The sequence below is a fragment of the Carcharhinus amblyrhynchos genome, chromosome 25 (assembly GCF_965287045.1).
Source record: "Carcharhinus amblyrhynchos chromosome 25, sCarAmb.v2.hapA, whole genome shotgun sequence".
Taxonomy (NCBI): domain Eukaryota; kingdom Metazoa; phylum Chordata; class Chondrichthyes; order Carcharhiniformes; family Carcharhinidae; genus Carcharhinus; species Carcharhinus amblyrhynchos.
The window spans coordinates 43694815-43719082 of NC_137348.1; the positions used below are offsets into that span (position 1 = coordinate 43694815).

Consider the following 24268-nt stretch of genomic DNA (forward strand, 5'->3'; position numbering starts at 1 on the left):
ACCCAGTGTCCCAGTGTGTGAAAGGACAGTGTGTGACCCAGTGTCCCAGAGTGTGAAAGGACAGTGTGTGATCCAGTGTCCCAGAGTGTGAAAGGACAGTGTGTGACCCAGTGTCCCAGAGTGTGAAAGGACAGTGTGTGATCCAGTGTCCCAGAGTGTGAAAGGACAGTGTGTGACCCAGTGTCCCAGAGTGTGAAAGGACAGTGTGTGACCCAGTGTCCCAGACTGTGAAAGGACAGTGTGTGACCCAGTGTCCCAGAGTGTGAAAGGACAGTGTGTGACCCAGTGTCCCAGTGTGTGAAAGGACAGTGTGTGACCCAGTGTCCCAGAGTGTGAAAGGACAGCGTTTTACCCAGTGTCCCAGAGTGTGAAAGGACAGCATGTGATCCAGTGTCCCAGGGTGTGAAAGGACAGTGTGTGATCCAGTGTCCCAGAGTGTGAAAGGACAGCGTTTTACCCAGTGTCCCAGAGTGTGAAAGGACAGTGTGTGACCCAGTGTCCCAGAGTGTGAAAGGACAGTGTGTGATCCAGTGTCCCAGAATGTGAAAGGACAGTGTGTGATCCAGTGTCCCAGAGTGTGAAAGGACAGTGTGTGACCCAGTGTCCCAGAGTGCAAAAGGACAGTCTGTGATCCAGTATCCCACAGTGTGAAAGGACAGTGTGTGACCCAGTGTCCCAGAGTGTGAAAGGACAGTGTCTGATCCAGTGTCCCAGAGTGTGAAAGGACAGTGAGTGACCCAGTGTCCCAGAGTGTGAAAGGACAGTGTGTGACCCAGTGTCCCAGAGTGTGAAAGGACAGTGTGTGATCCAGTGTCCCAGAGTGGGTGAGGACAGTGCGTGGCCCAGTGTCCCAGAGTGGGTGAGGACAGTGTGTGACCCAGTGTCCCAGAGTGTGAAAGGACAGTGTGTGACCCAGTGTCCCAGAGTGTGAAAGGACAGCGTGTGACCCAGTGTCCCAGAGTGTGAAAGGACAGTGTGTGACCCAGTGTCCCAGAGTGTGAAAGGACAGTGTGTGACCCAGTGTCCCAGAGTGTGAAAGGACAGTGTGTGATCCAGTGTCCCAGTGTGGGGGAGGGAGTTTCTGGACTGTAATTTATGCCTGAAGCTTTGATTTAATTAGAAAATTGAAGAGTTAGAATGGAAGAATGAGGGAGCTGAGGGTGATGTGCTGAGTAATGTGTCCTCACCTTGAGTGGTCTCTGTTGTATGGTCAGTGGTTGGCCTGTTGGTGCTGTTTCCTCCTGACAGCCGCTGCCACCTCTGCATTCCTGTCGATGTGTACTGACAGGAATTAGCTTCGAAGGAGCACATTCCCTCAGCTTCACACGCACCTCCCACAACACTCAAATCATCGATCGAAATATCCCCCATGGTGCCTCCTGGAATTGCCTCAAATATTAGCTGCAACCAATGGGAGATTTAGCTTCAGTTCCAGAGGTCCTCGTATGTCAAAGGTTAAACCGATCATGTGAAGACTGGTGTCTCCAATCTGGGTGGCAAAGAAAGCGTGGGGGGGGGGGGGTTCTCCCAGAAGTGCTGAATTGGTGAGAAAACTGTTCTCGATCCAGGCTGTTTCACCCCAATCTCCCTCACTCTGAGATCTGCAGAGGGCCCAGTTGTGAATCTCATGGAAAGCTCGGGGGTGGGGTGGGGTGGAGTGGTGGGGGGGAGTGGTGGTGCGCGCGGGGCGGGGGGGAGCATGGCCTATTCGCGTTGGAGTCTGACAGTGCTGGAGTTCTGTGCATGCTCAGGGGCCCCAATCTACCAGTCTCCCCATGCCAGGGCCAGCCCTGACTGCCTCTACCCCGTGCCCCAACGCCCAGATATCCATCTCACACCCCCCCCCGCCCCAGCAGTGGCGATCCCCCACCCCTCCTCACCCCGACAGACTCCACCCACCCCCCCGCCCACCACCGCTGACCCCTCTGGGGTCAGAACTACCCCCTCCTGGGAGGCAGGCCCCCAACTGCCCCCCCAAGCAGACCATTGCCCCACCCCCCCAATCGCTGCCCTCCCTCCATTTCAGAACGATCCCAAAGCAGAGCGACAGCGAGACCCCCACCCCCACCAATCACCCCTAGGCCCTGCCCACAGGCACCAACCACTTGGCAATGCCTGATGGTCAGTGGCAAAGTGCCCCCTGGGCATGGGCAGTTTGCCCCTTGGGCACTGCCAGGGTGCCCATGCCCAAGGGGCACCACCCCCCCCCCTCCCCGACACCTGACTCTCTCAGTGGCCCCGACTGGCCTCCCCCCCCCCCCCACTTCATTCCGCCAGGGTCTCCCGCGAGATCCCTGAACATGGGGGTCTAACCTGAACCCACTGGAATGAAGGGCTCCTGCTGGGGTGGGAGATTCAATCGGGATTGGCAAGTTCCCGATAGTGAAATGTAAAACATGTTTAAAATAAACTAAAAAAGAATGTAAATGACTGACCTGCCTTCCTGCCAGTTTCCAGCGTGGTCAGCTCTCCGATTGTTCTCCGGCTCTGGGAGATATGCACATGTTCCCGACATATGCACAAATCCCGGAACAAGGCTGGCAGCGTGCTCCCAGCCCTACCCCCCAGAAAAGTTGCAGGTCGCGATGGGGGAATCGCGCCTCCCACACCACGCTCCCCCCCACCCCGCCACCCTCTCAACCTCCGCCCCCCCCCCCGCATTTCCCATCACAGAGACACTCAAACCACATCATTACATCATTGTTCAATCAACCCCTCAGCACTGACCCTCTGACAGTGCGGCACTCCCTCAGCACTGACCCTCTGACAGTGCGGCGCTCCCTCAGCACTGACCCTCTGACAGTGCGGCGCTCCCTCAGCACTGACCCTCTGACAGTGCGGCGCCCCCTCAGCACTGACCCTCCGACAGTGCGGCACTCCCTCAGCACTGACCCTCTGACAGTGCGGCGCTCCCTCAGCACTGACCCTCTGACAGTGCGGCGCCCCCTCAGCACTGACCCTCCGACAGTGCGGCACTCCCTCAGCACTGACCCTCTGACAGTGCGGCGCCCCCTCAGCACTGACCCTCCGACAGTGCGGCGCTCCCTCAGCACTGACCCTCTGACAGTGCGGCACTCCCTCAGCACTGACCCTCTGACAGTGCGGCGCCCCCTCAGCACTGACCCTCCGACAGTGCGGCGCTCCCTCAGCACTGACCCTCTGACAGTGCGGCACTCCCTCAGCACTGACCCTCTGACAGTGCGGCGCCCCCTCAGCACTGACCCTCCGACAGTGCGGCACTCCCTCAGCACTGACCCTCTGACAGTGCGGCACTCCCTCAGCACTGACCCTCTGACAGTGCGGCACTCCCTCAGCACTGACCCTCTGACAGTGCGGCACTCCCTCAGCGCTGACCCTCTGACAGTGCGGCACTCCCTCAGCACCGACCCTCTGACAGTGCGGCACTCCCTCAGCACCGACCCTCTGACAGTGCGGCGCTTCCTCAGCACCGACCCTCTGACAGTGCGGCACTCCCTCAGCACTGACCCTCTGACAGTGCGGCACTCCCTCAGCACTGACCCTCTGACAGTGCGGAACTCCCTCAGCACTGACCCTCTGACAGTGTGACAGTCCCTCAGCACTGACCCTCTGACAGTGCGGCACTCCCTCAGCACTGACCCTCTGACAGTGCCGCGCTCCCTCAGCACTGACCCTCTGACAGTGCGGCACTCCCTCAGCACTGACCCTCTGACAGTGCGGCACTCCCTCAGCACTGACCCTCTGACAGTGCGGCGCTCCCTCAGCACTGACCCTCTGACAGTGCGGCACTCCCTCAGCACTGACCCTCTGACAGTGCGGCACTCCCTCAGCACTGACCCTCTGACAGTCCCTCGTGCTTTTTGCGATAGTTAGGATTTTGGGTGTGGTGCCTTACCTGGAAGTGTTGGTTTTGGGGTGGAATGGTCTGAAATCCACGCCTCCATTGATTTCCGTGTGTTCCTGTCCTGGTCCATAGCAGCTCCTCACTCTGGCCTTGCTGCACCTTGAGGCTCAGTGTCCCTGTGGGCAGAGCTGAGCTTTAATAACACACACACCCACCTATGCCTGGCTCCAAGAAGCTGGGGCAGCTGCAGCATCCTGCTTCACCAATTCCACAGGGTCAAACTGAATTGGGGCTGGGTGGGAGAACTCCGGCAATGTCCATCTCCAGCATGTGGGTGAATGGTTGGCAGCTTGGATGATAACCATTTGTCTCTCAACAGCTGCCAGTTCCTGTGTGTTTGAGATTGGGCAGTGCCACAAATGGGCAATCTCTCCATGACACATGGTCTGACAAACAGGTTCTCATGGAAAGGCAGGATGGCACAATCCGTGTGAAGCAAAAGACCACGGTTTATGAAGTTCACCAACACATGCTGTTACAAATGGGAGAGTTCCGTACCAATAGTGAGAATCAGTATAAGGAACGAGGTTGAGGAGGAACTTCTTCACCCAAAGGGTTGTGAATCTGTGGAATTCCCTGCCCAGTGAAGCAGTTGAGGCTCCCTCATTGAATGTTTTTAAGACAAGGATAGATGAATTTTCGAACAGTGAAGAAATTAAGGTGAGCGGGCAGGTAAGTGGAGCTGAGAACATGAAAAGATCAGCCATTATCTTACTGAATGGCGGAGCACGCTCGAGGGGCTAGATGGCCGACTCCTGCTCCTAGTTCTAACTGTACCCCAGTGAGAGTCAGTGTGTGTGGAACCCGTACCCCAGTGAGAGTCAGTGTGTGTGGAACTGTACCCTAGTGAGAGTCAGTGTGTGTGGAACTGTACCCCAGTGAGAGTCAGTGTGTGTGGAACTGTACCCCAGTGAGAGTCAGTGTGTGTGGGACCCGTACCCCAGTGAGAGTCAGTGTGTGTGGAACTGTACCCTAGTGAGAGTCAGTGTGTGTGGAACTGTACCCCAGTGAGAGTCAGTGTGTGTGGAACTATACCCCAGTGAGAGTCAGTGTGTGTGGAACTGTACCCCAGTGAGAGTCAGTGTGTGTGGAACTGTACCCCAGTGAGAGTCAGTGTGTGTGGAACTATACCCCAGTGAGAGTCAGTGTGTGTGGGACCCGTACCCCAGTGAGAGTCAGTGTGTGTGGCACCCGTACCCCAGTGAGAGTCAGTGTGTGTGGCACCCGTACCCCAGTGAGAGTCAGTGTGTGTGGCACCCGTACCCCAGTGAGAGTCAGTGTGTGTGGCACCCGTACCCCAGTGAGAGTCAGTGTGTGTGGCACCCGTACCCCAGTGAGAGTCAGTGTGTGTGGCACCCGTACCCCAGTGAGAGTCAGTGTGTGTGGGACCCGTACCCCAGTGAGAGTCAGTGTGTGTGGGACCCGTACCCCAGTGAGAGTCAGTGTGTGTGGGACGCGTACCCCACTGAGAGTCAGTGTGTGTGAGACCCATACCCCAGTGAGACTCAGTGTCTGTGGACCCGTACCCCAGTGAGAGTCAGTGTGTGTGAAACCCGTACCCCAGTGAGAGTCAGTGTGTGTGGAACTGTACCCCAGCGAGAGTCAGTGTGTGTGGGACCCGTACCCCAGTGAGAGTCAGTGTGTGTGGAACTATACCCCAGTGAGAGTCAGTGTGTGTGGGACCCGTACCCCAGTGAGAGTCAGTGTGTGTGGGACCCGTACCCCAGTGAGAGTCAGTGTGTGTGGCACCCGTACCCCAGTGAGAGTCAGTGTGTGTGGGACCCGTACCCCAGTGAGAGTCAGTGTGTGTGGGACACGTACCCCACTGAGAGTCAGTGTGTGTGAGACTCATACCCCAGTGAGACTCAGTGTCTGTGGACCCGTACCCCTGTGAGAGTCAGTGTGTGTGGAACTGTATCCCAGTGAGAGTCAGTGTGTGTGGGACTGTATCCCGGTGAGAGTCAGTGTGTGTGGGACTGTATCCCGGTGAGAGTCAGTGTGTGTGGAACTGTACCCCAATGAGAGTCAGTGTGTGTGGAACTGTACCCCAGTGAGAGTCAGTGTGTGTGGAACTGTACCCCAGAGAGAGTCAGTGTGTGTGGAACTGTACCCCAGTGAGAGTCAGTGTGTGTGGAACTGTACCCCAGAGAGAGTCAGTGTGTGTGGAACTGTACCCCAGTGAGAGTCAGTGTGTGTGGAACTGTATCCCGGTGAGAGTCAGTGTGTGGGGAACTGTACCCCAGTGAGAGTCAGTGTGTGTGGAACTGTACCCCAGTGAGAGTCAGTGTGTGTGGAACTGTACCCCAGTGAGAGTCAGTGTGTGTGGAACTGTATCCCAGTGAGAGTCAGTGTGTGGGGAACTGTACCCCAGTGAGAGTCAGTGTGTGTGGAACTGTACCCCAGTGAGAGTCAGTGTGTGTGGAACTGTACCCCAGTGAGAGTCAGTGTGTGTGGAACTGTATCCCGGTGAGAGTCAGTGTGTGTGGAACTGTACCCCGGTGAGAGTCAGTGTGTGTGGAACTGTATCCCAGTGAGAGTCAGTGTGTGTGGAACTGTACCCCAGTGAGAGTCAGTGTGTGTGGAACTGTACCCCAGTGAGAGTCAGTGTGTGTGGAACTGTACCCCAGTGAGAGTCAGTGTGTGTGGGACCCGTACCCCAGTGAGAGTCAGTGTGTGTGGAACTGTATCCCGGTGAGAGTCAGTGTGTGTGGAACTGTACCCCAGTGAGAGTCAGTGTGTGTGGAACTGTATCCCGGTGAGAGTCAGTGTGTGTGGAACTGTATCCCGGTGAGAGTCAGTGTGTGTGGAACTGTATCCCGGTGAGAGTCAGTGTGTGTGGAACTGTACCCCAATGAGAGTCAGTGTGTGTGGAACTGTACCCCAGTGAGAGTCAGTGTGTGTGGAACTGTACCCCAGTGAGAGTCAGTGTGTGTGGAACTGTATCCCGGTGAGAGTCAGTGTGTGTGGAACTGTACCCAGTGAGAGTCAGTGTGTGTGGGACTGTATCCCGGTGAGAGTCAGTGTGTGTGGAACTGTACCCAGTGAGAGTCAGTGTGTGTGGAACTGTATCCCGGTGAGAGTCAGTGTGTGTGGAACTGTATCCCGGTGAGAGTCAGTGTGTGTGGAACTGTACCCCAGTGAGAGTCAGTGTGTGTGGGACTGTATCCCGGTGAGAGTCAGTGTATCCTCACTGTGCCGTTAGCTTTCGGGACGAGTGCTATGAGCTGCTCAGCAGCTGACTCACCGACATCGGGTCCATACATGTGATACCAGAAGGAAAAGCACTGATTGGCTGAGGTCGCTGTCTGTAGGATGGATATGTACCTCTCTCTCTGATCACCACTGTTTGCTGATGTACTAACAAACAAATAACGACCTGGAATTGTAAGAGTTCTGTGTTACAGTTGACAGATTGCAACTTGAAGATGGAGAGAAATTTTCCTGTTCTTCCACATGAACAAGTGAAAATTGTGACAAGATGTTCTTCTCACACAGTGCACTGAAAACCTGAGCCTCTCTCACACAGTGCACTGGGAACCTGAGCCTCTCTCACACAGTGCACTGGGAACCTGAGCCTCTCTCATACAGTGCACTGAAAACCTGAGCCTCTCTCACACAGTGCACTGGGAACCTGAGCCTCTCTCATACAGTGCACTGAAAACCTGAGCCTCTCTCACACAGTGCACTGGGAACCTGAGCCTCTCTCACACAGTGCACTGGGAACCTGAGCCTCTCTCACACAGTGCACTGGGAACCTGAGCCTCTCTCACACAGTGCACTGAAAACCTGAGCCTCTCTCATACAGTGCACTGAAAACCTGAGCCTCTCTCACACAGTGCACTGGGAACCTGAGCCTCTCTCACACAGTGCACTGAAAACCTGAGCCTCTCTCACACAGTGCACTGAAAACCTGAGCCTCTCTCACACAGTGCACTGAAAACCTGAGCCTCTCTCACACAGTGCACTGGGAACCTGAGCCTCTCTCACACAGTGCACTGGGAACCTGAGCCTCTCTCACACAGTGCACTGAAAACCTGAGCCTCTCTCACACAGTGCACTGGGAACCTGAGCCTCTCTCATACAGTGCACTGAAAACCTGAGCCTCTCTCACACAGTGCACTGGGAACCTGAGCCTCTCTCACACAGTGCACTGGGAACCTGAGCCTCTCTCATACAGTGCACTGAAAACCTGAGCCTCTCTCACACAGTGCACTGGGAACCTGAGCCTCTCTCACACAGTGCACTGGGAACCTGAGCCTCTCTCATACAGTGCACTGAAAACCTGAGCCTCTCTTATACAGTGCACTGAAAACCTGAGCCTCTCTCATACAGTGCACTGAAAACCTGAGCCTCTCTCACACAGTGCACTGGGAACCTGAGCCTCTCTCACACAGTGCACTGAAAACCTGAGCCTCTCTCACACAGTGCACTGAAAACCTGAGCCTCTCTCACACAGTGCACTGAAAACCTGAGCCTCTCTCACACAGTGCACTGGGAACCTGAGCCTCTCTCACACAGTGCACTGGGAACCTGAGCCTCTCTCACACAGTGCACTGAAAACCTGAGCCTCTCTCACACAGTGCACTGGGAACCTGAGCCTCTCTCATACAGTGCACTGGGAACCTGAGCCTCTCTCATACAGTGCACTGAAAACCTGAGCCTCTCTCACACAGTGCACTGGGAACCTGAGCCTCTCTCATACAGTGCACTGGGAACCTGAGCCTCTCTCACACAGTGCACTGGGAACCTGAGCCTCTCTCATACAGTGCACTGAAAACCTGAGCCTCTCTCACACAGTGCACTGGGAACCTGAGCCTCTCTCATACAGTGCACTGGGAACCTGAGCCTCTCTCATACAGTGCACTGAAAACCTGAGCCTCTCTCATACAGTGCACTGGGAACCTGAGCCTCTCTCACACAGTGCACTGGGAACCTGAGCCTCTCTCACACAGTGCACTGGGAACCTGAGCCTCTCTCATACAGTGCACTGAAAACCTGAGCCTCTCTCATACAGTGCACTGGGAACCTGAGCCTCTCTCATACAGTGCACTGAAAACCTGAGCCTCTCTCATACAGTGCACTGGGAACCTGAGCCTCTCTCATACAGTGCACTGAAAACCTGAGCCTCTCTCACACAGTGCACTGGAAACCTGAGCCTCTCTCACACAGTGCACTGGGAACCTGAGCCTCTCTCACACAGTGCACTGGGAACCTGAGCCTCTCTCATACAGTGCACTGGGAACCTGAGCCTCTCTCATACAGTGCACGGGGAACCTGAGCCTCTCTCATACAGTGCACTGGGAACCTGAGCCTCTCTCATACAGTGCACTGGGAACCTGAGCCTCTCTCACACAGTGCACTGGGAACCTGAGCCTCTCTCATACAGTGCACTGGGAACCTGAGCCTCTCTCATACGGTGCACTGGGAACCTGAGCCTCTCTCATACGGTGCACTGGGAACCTGAGCCTCTCTCATACAGTGCACTGGGAACCTGAGCCTCTCTCATACAGTGCACTGGAAACCTGAGCCTCTCTCACACAGTGCACTGGGAACCTGAGCCTCTCTCATACAGTGCACTGGGAACCTGAGCCTCTCTCACACAGTGCACTGGGAACCTGAGCCTCTCTCATACAGTGCACTGGGAACCTGAGCCTCTCTCATACGGTGCACTGGGAACCTGAGCCTCTCTCATACAGTGCACTGGAAACCTGAGCCTCTCTCATACAGTGCACTGGAGACCTGAGCCTCTCTCATACAGTGCACTGAAAACCTGAGCCTCTCTCACACAGTGCACTGGGAACCTGAGCCTCTCTCATACGGTGCACTGGGAACCTGAGCCTCTCTCACACAATGCACTGGAGACCTGAGCCTCTTCTTTGATTGAATTCTTCGAGGAGTTAACTAATTGCGTAGACAAAGGTAGAGCAGTTGATGTCATATATATGGGTTTTAGTATGGCGTTTAATAAGGAGTGTGTGGGGTGTCAGGGAGGGGTATAACCTTTGGTGGGGGAACATGTCACGTCCTTTCAGGGCAGTTTATCCATCCTTTGTCCCCACCTGGCACTCAGCTCTCACCTGTGGCTCCCTGTAGCTATTTACACGCGACAGCGGCCACACCTCGGGCAACGGCCCCAACAAGCCGGCTGAACCAGGTGAGGGTAACTGACGGGTCTCAACCCTCGGTGAGATAGGGAGATGTCTATCCCAGCATGTGGGGACAGAGTCTGGCAGATTGAGCGGACAAGACCAATGGAAGGTCCAACGATCAAGAAGGCGGTTTCTGTAAGTGTCATGGAACGTGAAGAGCAGGACAAGACACAGAAGACGTCCTGGTCATCCACTGCACCTAGTCCCATCTCCAGCCGGCTTAACTCTCGTCTTGCCACTGGATCTGGATGGGAATTGGGAAGAGAGAGTGAGGCTGACGCTGCACAACTCTCCCTCACTTTAATCCAAATCAAGCGCTGGTCTCGACACCACCATCATCATCATCAGCGTCCTGTTAAACCCTTGAAGTCCTGTGGTGATGGGCGAGTGATGAAGCAGTAGGTGTGGATACACTGGGAGCTGTAGTCACGGACCTGCACACAGGCAGCTCGGGTCTAATGGTCGTTTTCCACTGACTGAAGCAGCAGTGAAACTCGGTGTCTACCTGGGCGACTGAGCAGTCCTCTTCAGGAACACACTGCTCACCTCCATAGAATGAGGAAGGGGCTAGAAAAGGTGCCCTAAACATTGCCTGCTTCACTACACCCTGGCCAGTTTACCACGGCTGGCGGGGATCCCATCTTGCAGTCGAATAAACAAAATAAAACACAAGGTGACATCGCTCACCATTGGCACTTGGAACGTGCACACGCTTTTGGACAACCCTACAGCAGACAGACCAGAGAGAAGAACAGCCTTAGTTGCCAGAGAGCTTGCAAGATACAACATTGACATTGCTGCCCTGAGTGAAACTCGTCTTGCTGACGTAGGTCAGTTGAGTGAAACTGGAGGTGGATACACTTTTTTCTGGAGCAGCAGCGATAAGCATCGTGATGCTGGAGTTGGATTCACCGTCAGGAGTCACCTTGTTCAGAAACTTGATAGTCTGCCCAAGGGTGTGAACGACCGGCTTATACATTACAGCTTCCGCTACAGAAGTCAAGCCACCCTGACCAGCGCCTATGCCCCCACAATGAACAACCGAGACGAGATAAGAGACAAGTTCTATGAAGAACTAGACACCCTCCTATCAGCAGTGAGCAGCACCGACAAGCTGATCTTGCTTAGCGATTTCAATGCAAGAGTAGGGTGTGAGTCTGAAATGTGGCAGGGAGTCATTGGGAGGTATGGAGTGGGCAAGTCTAACAGTAACGGCCTACTCTTACTGAAGACCTGTGCAGCACACGGCCTCCTCATCGCCAACACAACCTTCCGTCTGCCTACCCGTAACAAGACCTCCTGGATGCATCCCCACTCTAAGCATTGGCATCTTATCGACTATATCAGTGTCAGGAGGAAAGACAGGCAGGATATCAGTGACCAAGGCCATGTGTGGTGCTGACTGCGGGACAGATCACAGGCTCATTGTCTCCAAAATGAGGCTCCACATCAGACCCAAGAGGCGACCACAAGGAAGCAAAGTTATGAAAAGAATCAATGCGGCCGAGCTAAAGAACCCCAGCATTGCTCCAGCACTGGCTGAAGACTTAGAAATCAAGCTTGCTGACCTACACCTCGCAGGCAGCGCTGAGGATGACTGGGAACGCTTCAGGGATGCTATCCATACATCTGCACTGAAGACACTCGGGCCCTCCACCCGCAAGCAGCATGATTGGTTTGATGAGAATGATGAGGAGATACAGGCTCTACTTGTTGAAAAGCACCATCTTCATCAGGCCTGTCAGAATGACCCATCTTCGCAGGACAGTCCAGAATAAACTGTGTAAGATGCAGGATGCCTGGCTGAGCGCCAAGGCAGATGAAATACAGGGATACGCTGACAGAAACGACTTGAAACGGTTCTATGAAGCCCTCAACACTCTCTACGGACCTCAATCTCTCAGGAGCTCCCCCCTCCTGAGTACAGATGGTACAACTCTCGTTACAGAGAGGGCTCAGATCCTGCAGAGATGGGCTGAACACTTGGAAGCCGTCCTCAACTGACCGTCATTTGTTAACAATGAGGCAATAGACAGGATTCCTCAGGTTGATATCAACAGCACCATGGATGATCCACCGGTAGTAGCAGAAGCCACGAAAGCTGTCAGCCAGCAATCCAGTGGCAAAGCCCCAGGGGCAGATGCCATACCCACAGAGATCTACAAAGCTGCTGGTCCTGTACTTATCGAGAAGCTCACCAAGTCGTTCCTGTCCTTTTGGAAACAAGGATCCATTCCTCAGGAACTTAAAGATGCTTCTATCGTACACCTCTACAAGAGGAAGGGCAATCGGCAAGTATGCGACAACCACCGAGGAATCTTGCTGCTCTCCATCACAGGAAAAACCCTCGCAAGAGTCCTGCTAAATCATCTGGTCACTCATCTGGAGCTGGGCCTGTTTCCAGAGTCACAGTGTGGCTTCCACAAAGGTCGTGGGACTATGGACATGATTTTTGCTGTGTGCCAACTTCAGGAGAAGTGTCAGGAGCAGAATCGTGAGCTCTACACAACCTTTGTTGACCTTGCGAAAGCCTTCGATACTGTCAGCTGACAAGGCCTGTGGAGGATCATGTCAAAGTTCGACTGCTCCCCCCCCAAATTCATTCAGATGGTACGCCAGTTCCATGATGTCCAGAGTACTGGATGGTGGAGAATCCTCTGAGGCATTCTCAGTCACCAACGGCATCAAACAGGGCTGAGTGCTCACACCCACACTGTTCAGCATGATGTTTACTGCCATGCTGAATGATGCCTTCCAGGACAGTGTTGCTGGAATCAGCCTTGAGTACAGAGTGGACGGGAAGCTCTTCAACCTGAGGAGACTTCAAACTATTACCAAAGTGAAGGAGACTGTTCTGAGAGATTTCCTCTTTGCCAATGACTGCGCTCTGTGTGCTGGCTCAGAGCCAGAGATGCAAGTCAGTATGGACAAATTTTCCATGGCTTGTGACAACTTTGGACTCATCAACAATAAAAAGACCGAAGTCATGCACCAGCCTGCTCCTCATGCACCATACACACAACCCATAATCACAATCAAAGGGCAGAAACTACAGGCAGTGGACCAGTTCACTTATCTTAGCAGCACCCTCTCCCAAGCAGTGACTATTGATACTGAAGTTAACTGCAGAATAGCAAAGGCAAGTTCTGCTTTTGGTAGACTGTACTCCACTGTATGGGAACATCGAGGAATCAGCCCAGCAACAAAACTGAAGGTCTACAGCGCCGTGGTACTCACTACCCTCCTGTATGCCTGTGAAATGTGGACTGTGTATCGAAGGCATGCGGACAGCTCAATCATTTCCACATGACTTGTCTTCACAGAATATTACACATCCGATGGCAAGACAAAGTACCAGACACTGAAGTTCTCTCTAGAGCAAGTCTACCATCAGTCCACACACTGCTGATGAGGGCACAGACCCGGGGGGCAGGTCATGTCATCCGTATGTCAGACGAGCACATACCCAAGCAGCTCCTTTTTGGGGAACTCTCTGCTGGAAGACGCTCGCATGGAGGGCAGAAGAAACGATTCAAAGACACACTCAAAGCTTCCCTGAAGTCACTTGACATTGACACGACCACCTGGGAAATGCTGGCACAAAACTGCCCTACCTGGTGCTGCCTCATCCACAAAGGCTGTCAAGCTTACGAAGCAAGGTGTATTGCTGAAGCACAACTTAAGCACGAGCTGCGCAAGTCCAGAGCCACCAGCGCAACAACTACAGTGTCTACACAAGTCTGTCCAGTATGTGCGAGGGCATTCATCAACAACCTTCCCTGGTAACCAACCTCCCTTCCCACCCAGTGAGGAAGGTACAGTCCCCTGGCATGGGACCATAATCCTCACTTGTTTACTTTAACTATGTGCGTTATGTGGTTTAACCTTGTGAACCGTCTCGATTACCTTTGCCGTTAAGGGTGTGATCATAGTTTGCACCATTATGTAGTAGGGGTGGCTCATGGCCAGAAGCTTGCTTCCACTTCAGGTTAGCATTGTCCTGTTTCCATTCAGAACAAACCGTCTCAAAATTACAGGAAATGGCTGTAAGCAAACAAACCAGTTAGGACAGGTTTTTTGAGAATATGCTTTGCTATTTCAGAAATGTTGCACACAGTATTATATAATATCAGCATTACACTTCCAGAAAGCCCAGGCTGAGTGAGAGATAAGTACCAAGCCTTGTGCTGGTGATATTAAATAATTCTCCCCTGGACGCAGAAAAATCTGGAGGGCAAAACCAAACATCACAGCAACCCTGACCATCCCATAAGAAAGTCCCTCATTTTTACCCCCTCCCCCTGCCTCCTACAGAGCTTATTCCCAAGAGTGAAGGTTCGAAGGAGAACCCTTGTCAATGTCCTCTGAAATATGCCAGTTTTTTGGTCACAAGAAGGTTTACATTAACACTGCAATGAAGTTACTGTGAAAATCCCCTAGTCGCCACAGTCTGGTGCCTGTTCGGGTTACACCGAGGGAGAATTTAGCATGGCAAATGTACCCTAACCAGTTCGTCTTTCGGACTGCGGGAGGAGACCGGAGCACTGGAGGAAACTCACGCAGACACAGGGAGCATGTTCAAACTCCACACAAGCCGAGAATTGAGGCTGGGTCCCTGGCACTGTGAGATGGCAGTGTTAACCCCTGTGCCACCGTACTGCCTTCAGGAAGGTGAATAGTCACAGTATTTCAGTTTGCTGGGGGAGGGGGGGAGTTGATTATAAACCTCCTCTTAGCATTGCTGCCTTACAGGTTCGGAGACCAGGGTTTGGGTCACTGTCTGCGTGGGTTTCCTCTGGATACTCTGATTTCCTCCCACCGTCCAAAGACCATTGGCCATGCTAAATTGAGCCATAGTGTCCTGGGATGTGTAGGTTAGAGGGATTAGCGGAGTAAATATGTAGGATTACAGGGATAAGGCCTGGGAGGAATTGTTGTTCGGTGCAGGCTTGATGGGCCGACACGGCCTCCTTCTGCACTGTAGGGATTCTATGAGAAACCAACAGATAAATCTTGAGCAGATCTGTACAAACAGGAAACTCACAATTGTTCGGAATTCCAACATTCTCACTGTACAAAGTGTAGAGTGTTTTTACAAGCCTTTTTTCCAATGTAATTGTTTTACGGGGGTCTGATTCTGAGCATGTGCAGGCTTGGACGAGCTTTTCGGTTTGCCAGAGAGTGTTCTGTAAGCGTGCCCTGTTTTATAGTGCTCCTGTTTTCATAGCTAATACTAAACTCATACAAACTTGCTGTAACCAATGAAACGTCCTCCTGATCAAATCCAGCTGGTCCTTGGATCTCTGTCACTCACTGACCACACTGAGACATTAACACAGAGACTAAATCTAGCTCAGTCCCTCCAGTTGCTCCATATAAACTACTCCAATCCCTTCAAAGAGGCACTGAAACAAAACATAGAGATAAATTAGGCCTCTCCCAGTTACAACCGTTCATAGCTTGTCATCTATATACAGAATCCTACAGCTTAGAAAGAGGCCACTCAGTCTGTGGTTTGCTCTTTGAAAGAGCTGCTCTTTCCTCATAACCCTGCAAAGACTCTCCCTTCAGCACCTCCCCAGTTCTGTTGAATCTGCTCCCGGTGACCTCTCCGTCCGTGCATCCCAGATCACAACTCGCTGTAAAAAAGAAATTCCTCTTCAACTCAATGGGTGCTTTACCAATCAGCTTAAATCCCTGTGCTCTCTTACTGACATTTAAAGTTTATTCAATTAGTGTCACAAGTAATGCTTACATTCACACTTCAATGAAGTTACTGTGAAAATCCCCTAGTCACCAAACCAGCACGTCTTTTGGGCTGTGGGAGGAAACCCCCCCAGACACAGGGAGAACGTGCAGACTCCACACAGTGATCCAAGGCAGGGTGCCTGGCACAGTGAGGCAGCAGTGCTAATTACTGTGCTGCCCAACTAGGTTGCTTAGGTTAGAGGGATTAGCCAGTAGAATATGTAGGGAATTGGGGGTAGGGCCAGGCTGGGATTGTGTTCGGTGCAGACTCGATGGGCTGAAGAGCCTCTTTCTGCACTGTAGGGTTCTATGATTCTATGGTTGACTCTCCTGCCACCGTATTTACTCTTATAAAAACCTTTTTAAACATCTTGGTTAAGTCTCCTGTGAATGTGTTGCTGGAAGGACAGCAATCCCAACTTCTCCATTCTCTCCATATGGCTGCATTTCTTCATGCAGACAAGGGGTCATCATTTCAAACAGGGATGGGGCCAGATTTTCTTCCTCAGATGTTTGAGAATCTTTGGAACTGTCTTCCTGAAAAGGTGTTGGAAGCAGAGGCTGTGAATATTTTTATGGCAGAGGTGGACAGATCCTTAGTAAGCGAGGGGGCGATGGGTGATCTGGGGTGGGTGGGATGCAGAATGAAATACATAATCAGATAAGCCGTGATCTTATTCAATGGCAGAGCAGGCTCGAGGGGCTGAATGTTCCACTCCTGCTCCTTGTTTGTATCCCAGTCCCATTCCAGTAAATCTCCTGTGCACACTCTCCAAGACCTACACAACTCTCCTGAAGTGTGGTATCCAGAATTGAACACAATACTCCAGCTACCAGTTATAAAATTCCTTCCTTTCTATTCTATTCCTCAACTCATGAAGCCGAGAGTCTATATCCGCTTTCTTCTCAGCTATGTCCTGCCACCTTACACACATCTCCTCTTCCTGCACCCCCTTTAACAATCGAACATTTTCACTGCCTCCCCTCACATTTCCTATCAAAGTGTATCTCATCATTAAATTTCATCAGCTATGTAGCCACGTATCTCTCTGTCCATTCAATTACGTCTGCCATCATAGCAAAGCTCAGCAAAAGCTCCCAATCTCTGGGTGGAATTCTCCAGCCTGGGACTAAGTCCTGTGTTGGGGGTAGGGACATGCAGGGATTCCCGCTGCAGAGGCTGGCAGGAAACCTGCCCCAACCTCATTAATGATGTAACTGGGTGTTTTGTGCTATGATCCATGGTGAGGCGGACTTGATGGTGTGCAGTCTGTTGTCATATCTGGGTACCATATCGAAAAGACGCCCAACATCACTGACCCACTGATGAAGAAAGAAGGGTGATCTCCTGAGGAAGATGATGGATCCCCACTTGGAGTACTGTGCTCAGTTCTGGTCGCCTCATTACAGGAAGGATGTGGAAGCCATTGAGGGTGCAGAGGAGATTTACAAGGATGTTGCCTGGATTAGGTGGCATGCCTTATGAGGATAGGTTGAGGGAGCTTGGTCTTTCTCTGTAGAGAGATGAAGGATGAGAGGTGACCTGATAAAGGTTTATAAGAAGTTGAGAGGTATTGATCAGGTGGATTCTCAGAGGCTATTTCCCAGGGCTGAAATGGTCGCTACGAGAGGACACAGGTTTAAGGTGCTGGGGAGTAGGTACAGAGGAGATGTTAGGGGTAAGGTTTTCACTCAGAGGGAGGTGAGTGAGTGGAATTAGCTGCCATCAGTGATGGTAGAAGCAAATTCGTTCGGGTCTTTAAAGAGACTTCTGGATGAGTACATGGGATTTAATAGGATTGAGGGTTATAGGTAAGCCTAGGAGGAATAGATATGATCGGCACAACATGTGGGCTGAAGGGCCTGTTTGTGCTGTAGTTTTTCTATGATTCTGGGAATACCTGAGGCTGGAGAACTGTCCTCCCTAATGACACTGAATCTGGAAAATCTGTAGATGCTTCCCCCACTGACTGCTGTGATATTCCTGGACCCAAGGTGTTGGTGGCCTCTGTCCTGAACTCCAGACGCAGGCCCATTCGGATGAGACCCACTCTCTGCATGTCATGTTGTTCCAGAGGTACTCTGGTCTGGTGGCATTCTGGAGAATCGGGCACATGGGGAGGATTCTATTTCGCACTTCATCTGCATCATTCATTACCGGGATGCAAATCAGTTTCACGCTGGCCTCTGTTGGGATTCCTGATCTGCTGTAGCAGACACCAGCGGAAGATCTGGCTGGGACTTTAAGCAGATGTAACTGATTTTTGGGTTTCCTGCTGAATTCTCTTCCCCTCCGGCATTGTGTTCTCCACTGAACCTGCCAGCAGCATCCCGCCCTCTGGATTTGACAGAGGTATCACATCATTGACTAAACTGACTGAATAGCATCAAGATAGATAAGTCGCCGGGACCGGATGGGATGTACCCCAGGTTACTGTGGGCAGCGAGGGAAGAGATTGCAAAGCCTCTGGTGATGATCTTTGCGTCATCGATAGAGACGGGAGAGGTTCCAGAGAATTGGAGGATTGTGGATGTGGTTCCTATATTCAAGAAAGGGAATAGAGATAGCCTAGGAAATTATTGACTGGTGAGTCTAACATCAGTGGTTGGTAAGTTGATGGAAAAGGTCCTGAGAGACAGGATTTATGAACATGTAGAGAAGTATAGTATGATCAAAAGTAGTCAGCACAGCTTTGTCAAAGGCAGATCGTGCCTTACGAGCCTGGTTGAGTTTTTTGAAAATGTGACTAAGCACATTGACGAAGGACGAGCGGTGGACGTGGTTTATGTGGACTTCAGCAAGGCATTCAATAAAGTCCTCCATGCAAGACTTATTGAGAAAGTGAGGGAGCATGGGATCCAAGGGGACGTTGCTTTGTGGATCCAGAACTGGCTTGTCCACAGAAGGCAGAGAGGTTGTCGATGCGTCTTTTTCTGCATGGAGGTTGGTTGGTCACCACTGGAGTGCCCCAGGGATCTGTTCTGGGACATTTACTCTTCGTGATTTTTATAAATGACCTGGATGAGGAAGTGGAGGGATGGGTTGGTAAGTTTGCTGATGACACGAAGGTTGGTGGTGTTGTGGATAGTCTGGAGGGATGTCAGAAGTTGCAGTGTGACATAGATAGGATACAAGACTGGGCGGAGAAGTGGCAGATGGACTTCAACGCAAATAAATGTGTAGTGGTCCATTTTGGCAGGTCCAATGGGATGGCAGAATATAATATTAAGGGTAAGACTCTTAGCAGTGTGGAAGATCAGAAGGATCTTGGGGCCCAGGTCCATAGGACTCTCAAATTGGTTTTGCAGGTAGCGGATGTGGTTAAGAAGGCATATGGCGTACTGGCCTTCATCAATCGAGGAATTGAGTTTAGGAGTCGGGAGATAATGCTGCAGCTGTATAAGACACTGGTCAGATCCCACTTGGAGTACTGTGCGCAGTTCTGGTCGCCTCATTACAGAAAGGATGTGGAAGCCATTGAAAGGGTGCAGAGGAGATTTACAAGGATGTTGCCTGGATTGGGGGGTATGCCTTATGAGGATAGGTTGAGAGACGAAGGATGGGAGGTGACCTGATAGAGGTGTATAAGATGTTGAGAGGTATAGATAGGGTGGATTCTCGGAGGCTATTTCCCAGGGCTGAAATGGTCACTACGAGAGGACACAGATTTAAGATGCAGGGAAGCAAGTACAGAGGAGATGTTAGGGGTAAGTTTTTCACTCAGAGGGTGGTGGGTGAGTGGAGTTGGCTGCCGGCGGTGGTGGTGGTGGCAAATTCGATACAGTCTTATAAGAGACTTCGGGATGAGTACATGGGACTTCACAGGATTGAGGGTTATATAAGCCTCGTAGGTAGAGATATGATTGGCGCAACTTGTAGGCCAAAGGGCCTGTTAGTGCTGTAGTTTTTCTATGTTCTAAACTGAATATAGGATGTCAAGCAGTTTCTTGGATGTATTGAACTTAATACTTAATGTTTTGAGACTTCTTACTGTGTTTTTACCCCAGTCCAACGCCGGCATCTCCATGTCATGACCTCCATCACTACCAGGAACTAACATCGCTGTTGGGCTGGGCAGTAAATAGTCTGATTAAGTAAATGTTTGGCCTTGTGATTTTCATACCGGGAGGGAGTGGTCACAACTCAGTGGGTGGGTTTCAGGGGCTGAGTGGCCTACTCCTGCTCCTAATCCATATGTTTGTTATATACGTTCATATGTTTGTACATCTTACAAACTGCGTTATGACAAAGCAAAATATTTCACAATTTGGAGCAATTTTATTTCCTCCCTTTTCTCTGTGTGACTATATGGGTTGTTGTTTGCAGAATCTTCATGCCAGCCCACTTGCTGGGTCTCTGCCCTTGTGATTCAGTCAATCAGCATCAGCCCAGATCTTTAAGCAGGATCTAGATGGAGTAGATGGGAGCCGAAATCCAGGGGAACAGGTTTCCAGTCTCGGGTCAAGAAATTTGCTGGTGATGGGGTGAAGGGGGTGAGGGGTGGGGGAAATGGGTGACGCAGGGGAGATAAGCATCAGAGAAATGAAGAGCTTGAGGCTGAGCAGGAGTGAGTTCACACACGGACAGCAGAGTTTTGGATGAGTTTGAGATGACACACTTTGTGCGAAGTGAATTTTGGGGAGGCCACGGCTAGAATACTGTGTGCAATTCTGATCGCCACATTACAGGAATGGTATGATTGCACTGGAGGGGGTGCAGAAGAGATTCACCAGGATGGTGCCGCGGATGGAAGCTTTAAGCTGCGAAGAGAGCTTGGGTAGGCTTGGCTTGTTTTCATTGGAGCAGAGAAGACTGAGAGGCGACCTGATCGAGGCGTCCAAGACTGAGGGGCACAGACAGAGTGGGTAAGGAGCAGCTGTTCCCCTTAACTGAAGGGTCAGTCACAAGGAAACATTGGTTCAGGGTGAGGAGCAGGGGCTTTAGGGAGGAATGTGAGGAAAACATTTTTACCCCAGGTGTGGTGACAGTCTGGAGTGTGCTGCCTGGGAGAGTGGTAGAGGCGGGTCACCTCACATCCTTTAAAAAGTACCTGAATGAGCACTTGGCACATCATAATACTCAGGGCTGCGGATCAAATGCTGTAAATGGGGTTAGATGGGAGTCCAGATGTTTCGACCGTGTCGGTGTAGACTCGATGGGCTGAAGGGCCTCTTCTGCACAGTATGAATCTATATTCAACCTTCTGTATCATAGAATCAATCATGTCTGAAGTAACAAGGGTATGAAGGTTTCAGCAGCAGGTAACACAAGGAAGCAGCAGAGTCAGCTGATGCTACAGAGATAGAGATAGGTCACCTTAGCAATGGCACAAATATAGTCCTATGATCTAGAATGATCTTACAACGGCCAGGGGGTGGAACAGAATAAGAACATAAGAACTGGCAGCAGGAGTTGGCCATCAGGCCCCTCGAGCCTGCTCCGCCATTCAGTAAGATCATAGCTGATCCTTTTGTGGACTCAGTTCCACTTACCTGCCCGCTCACCATAACCCTTAATTCCTTTACTGTTCAAAAATGTATCTATCCTTGCCTTATAAACATTCAATGAGGGAGCCTCAACTGCTTCACTGGGCAGGGAATTCCACAGACTCACAACCCTTTGTGCAAAGACGTTCCTCCTCAAATCAGTCCTAAAGGTTGACACAAAGCGCATGGGAACATAGATTCATACTGTGCAGAAGAGGCCCTTCAGCCCATGGGAACATAGATTCATACTGTGCAGAAGAGGCCCTTCAGCCCATTGAGTCTACACCAACATGTTCAAAACATCTGAACTCCCACCTAATCCCATTTACAGCATTTGGCCCATATCAGTCCCCCTTATTTTGAGGCTATGCTTTCTGGTTCTAGTTTCATCTTAAGAAGTCTCACAACACCAGGTTGTGGCTTTTGTTACCAAATAAACCTGTTGGACTTTAACCTGGTGTTGTGAGAGTTCTTACTGTGTTTACCCCAGTCCAATGCCGGCATCTTCACATCTAGTTTTACCTGCCAGTAGAAACAACCTCCCTGCTTCTACCTTATCTATTCCCTTCATAATCTTGTGTTTCTATAAGATCTCCTCTCATTTTTCTGAATTCCAATGAGTTTCTAAGTTTTTGTTGTCTTTTAGGATGAATTTCTAAGATTGGTGGCATAGTGGACAGTGAAGAAAGTTCTCTCCAATTGCAATGGAATCTTGATCAATTGGGCCAGTGGGCTGACGAATGGCAAATGGCGTTTAATTTAAACAGATGTGAGGTAATGCATTTTGGTAGATTGAACCAGGGCAGGACTTACTCAGTTAACGGTAGGGTGTTGGAGAGAGGGTATTGCCGGTTAGCTTAACGTCCGTAGTTGGAAAAATGCTAGAATCCATCATCAAAGAAGAAATAGCAGGACACCTAGAAAAGAACGGTTTGATCAAACAGACGCAGCATGGATTCGTGAAGGGGAAGTTGTGTTTAACGAATTTACTGGATTTTTATGAAGATGGATTTTTATGAAGACTAGTGCGGTAGACAGAGGGAAACCGGTGGATGTGGTGTTTTTAGATTTCCAGAAGGCGTTCGATAAGGTGCCTCACAAAAGGTTGCCGCAGAAGGTTAGGGTACACGGAGTTGGGGGTAAAGTGTTAGCGTGGATTGAGGATTGGTTACCTAACAGGAAGCAGAGAGTTGGAATCAATGGATGCTTTTCTGGTTGGCGGTTGGTGACTAGTGGAGTGCCGCAGGGATCGGTGCTGGGGCCTCAACTGTTTACCATTTACACAGACGATCTGGAGGAGAGGACTAAGTGTAGGGTAACGAAATTTGCTGATGACACGAAGATGAGTGGAAAAGCGAATTGCGTGGAGGATGCGGAAAGTCTGGAGAGAGATCTGGATAGGCTGAGTGAGTGGGCGAGGACCTGGCAGATGGAGTATAATGTTAGCAAGTATGAGGTTATCCACTTTGGTAGAAATAAAGTAGGAGGGATTATTATTTAAAAGGCAAAAAGCTGCAGCATGCTACGGTGCAGAGGGACCTGGGGGTCCTTGTGCACGAATCGCAAAAACCCAGTCTGCAAGTGCAGCAGGTGATCAAGAAGGCAAATGGAACGTTGGCCTTTATAGCGAGGGAGTTAGAATATAAAAGCAGGGAGGTCTTGCTGCAACTGTACAGGGTACTGGTGAGGCCGCAACTGGAGTAATGTGCGCAGTTTTGGTCCCCTTATTTGCATAAGGATATATTGGCCTTGGAGGGAGTACAGAGAAGGTTCACCAGGCTGATACCAGAGATGAGGGGGTTAGCTTATGAGGAGAGATTAAATACACTGGGCTTGTACTCGTTGGAGTTTAGAAGGCTGAGGGGGAATCTTATACAGACTTACAAGATAACGAAGGGGCTAGGTAGGGTAGAGGTAGAGAGATTCTTTCCGTGTATAAAGGAAAGCAGAACTAGAGGGCACAGCCTCAAAATAAGGAGGGGGGCAGTTCAGAACGGAGTTGAGGAGGAACTTCTTCACTCAAAGGGTGGTGAAACTCTGGAGGTCTCTGCCCATTGAAGCGATGGAGGCTACCTCACTAAATATATTTAAGTTACGGGTAGATAGGTTTTTGACAGACAAGGGAATTAAGGGTTATGGGGAGAAAGTGGGAAAGTGGAACTGATCCACTTCAGATCAGCCATGATCTTATTGAATGGCGGGGCAGGCTTGAAGGGCTAGATGGCCTACTCCTCCTTTTTATGTTCTTGAGAGTTACAGAACAAAGAGATGTAAGGGTATATGTTCATAGCTCCTTGAAGGTGGAGTCACAGGTGGACAAAGTGGTGAAGAAGGCATTCGGCATGCTTGGTTTCATCGGTCAGAACATTGAATACAGGAGTTGGAATGTCTTGTTGACGTTGTACAAGACGTTGGTAAGGCCACACTTGGAATACTGTGTGCAATTCTGGTCACCCTATTATAGAAAGGATATTATTAAACTGGAAAGAGTGCAGAAAAGATTTACTAGGGTGCTACCGGGACTTGATGGATTGAGTTATAAGGAGGCTGGATAGACTGGGACTTTTTCTCTGGAGGGTAGGAGACTGAGGGGTGATCTGACAGAGGACTACAAAATACTGAGGAGTACAGATCAGCTAGATAGTCAATATCTTTTCCCAAAGGTAGGGGAGTCTAAAACTAGAGGGCAGAGGTTTAAGGAGAGAGGGGAGAGATACAAAAGTGTTCAGAGAGGCAATTTTTTCACACAGAGGGTGGTGAGTGTCTGGAACAAGCTGCCAGAGGTAGTAGTAGCAGCGGATACAGTTCTGTCTTTTAAAAAGCATTTAGATAGTTACATGGGTACGATGGGTATAGAGGGATATGGGCCAAATATGGGCAATTGGGATTAGCGTAGAGGCTTAAAAAAATAGGCAACACGGACAAGTTGGGCTGTAGGGCCTGTTTCCATGCTGTAAACCTCTATGACTCTATGAGTATAGCCCCAGTTTACTCAGTCTCT

At 50.9% G+C, this 24268-nt stretch overlaps 1 protein-coding gene across 1 annotated transcript in view; it reads right to left on the bottom strand.

Annotated features, from left to right (window-relative positions):
- Positions 1-24268, bottom strand: part of LOC145358323 (apical endosomal glycoprotein-like) — a 79998-nt gene that overhangs the window by 42743 nt on the left and 12987 nt on the right. The window contains exons 3-6 of the mRNA XM_080212239.1: positions 13939-14076; positions 7128-7259; positions 3875-3999; positions 1188-1401 (exon numbers count right to left, since the gene is read on the bottom strand). Of these exons, the coding sequence (XP_080068365.1) occupies positions 1188-1401; positions 3875-3999; positions 7128-7259; positions 13939-14076 (609 nt within the window). The remainder of the gene's footprint in view (positions 1-1187; positions 1402-3874; positions 4000-7127; positions 7260-13938; positions 14077-24268) is intronic.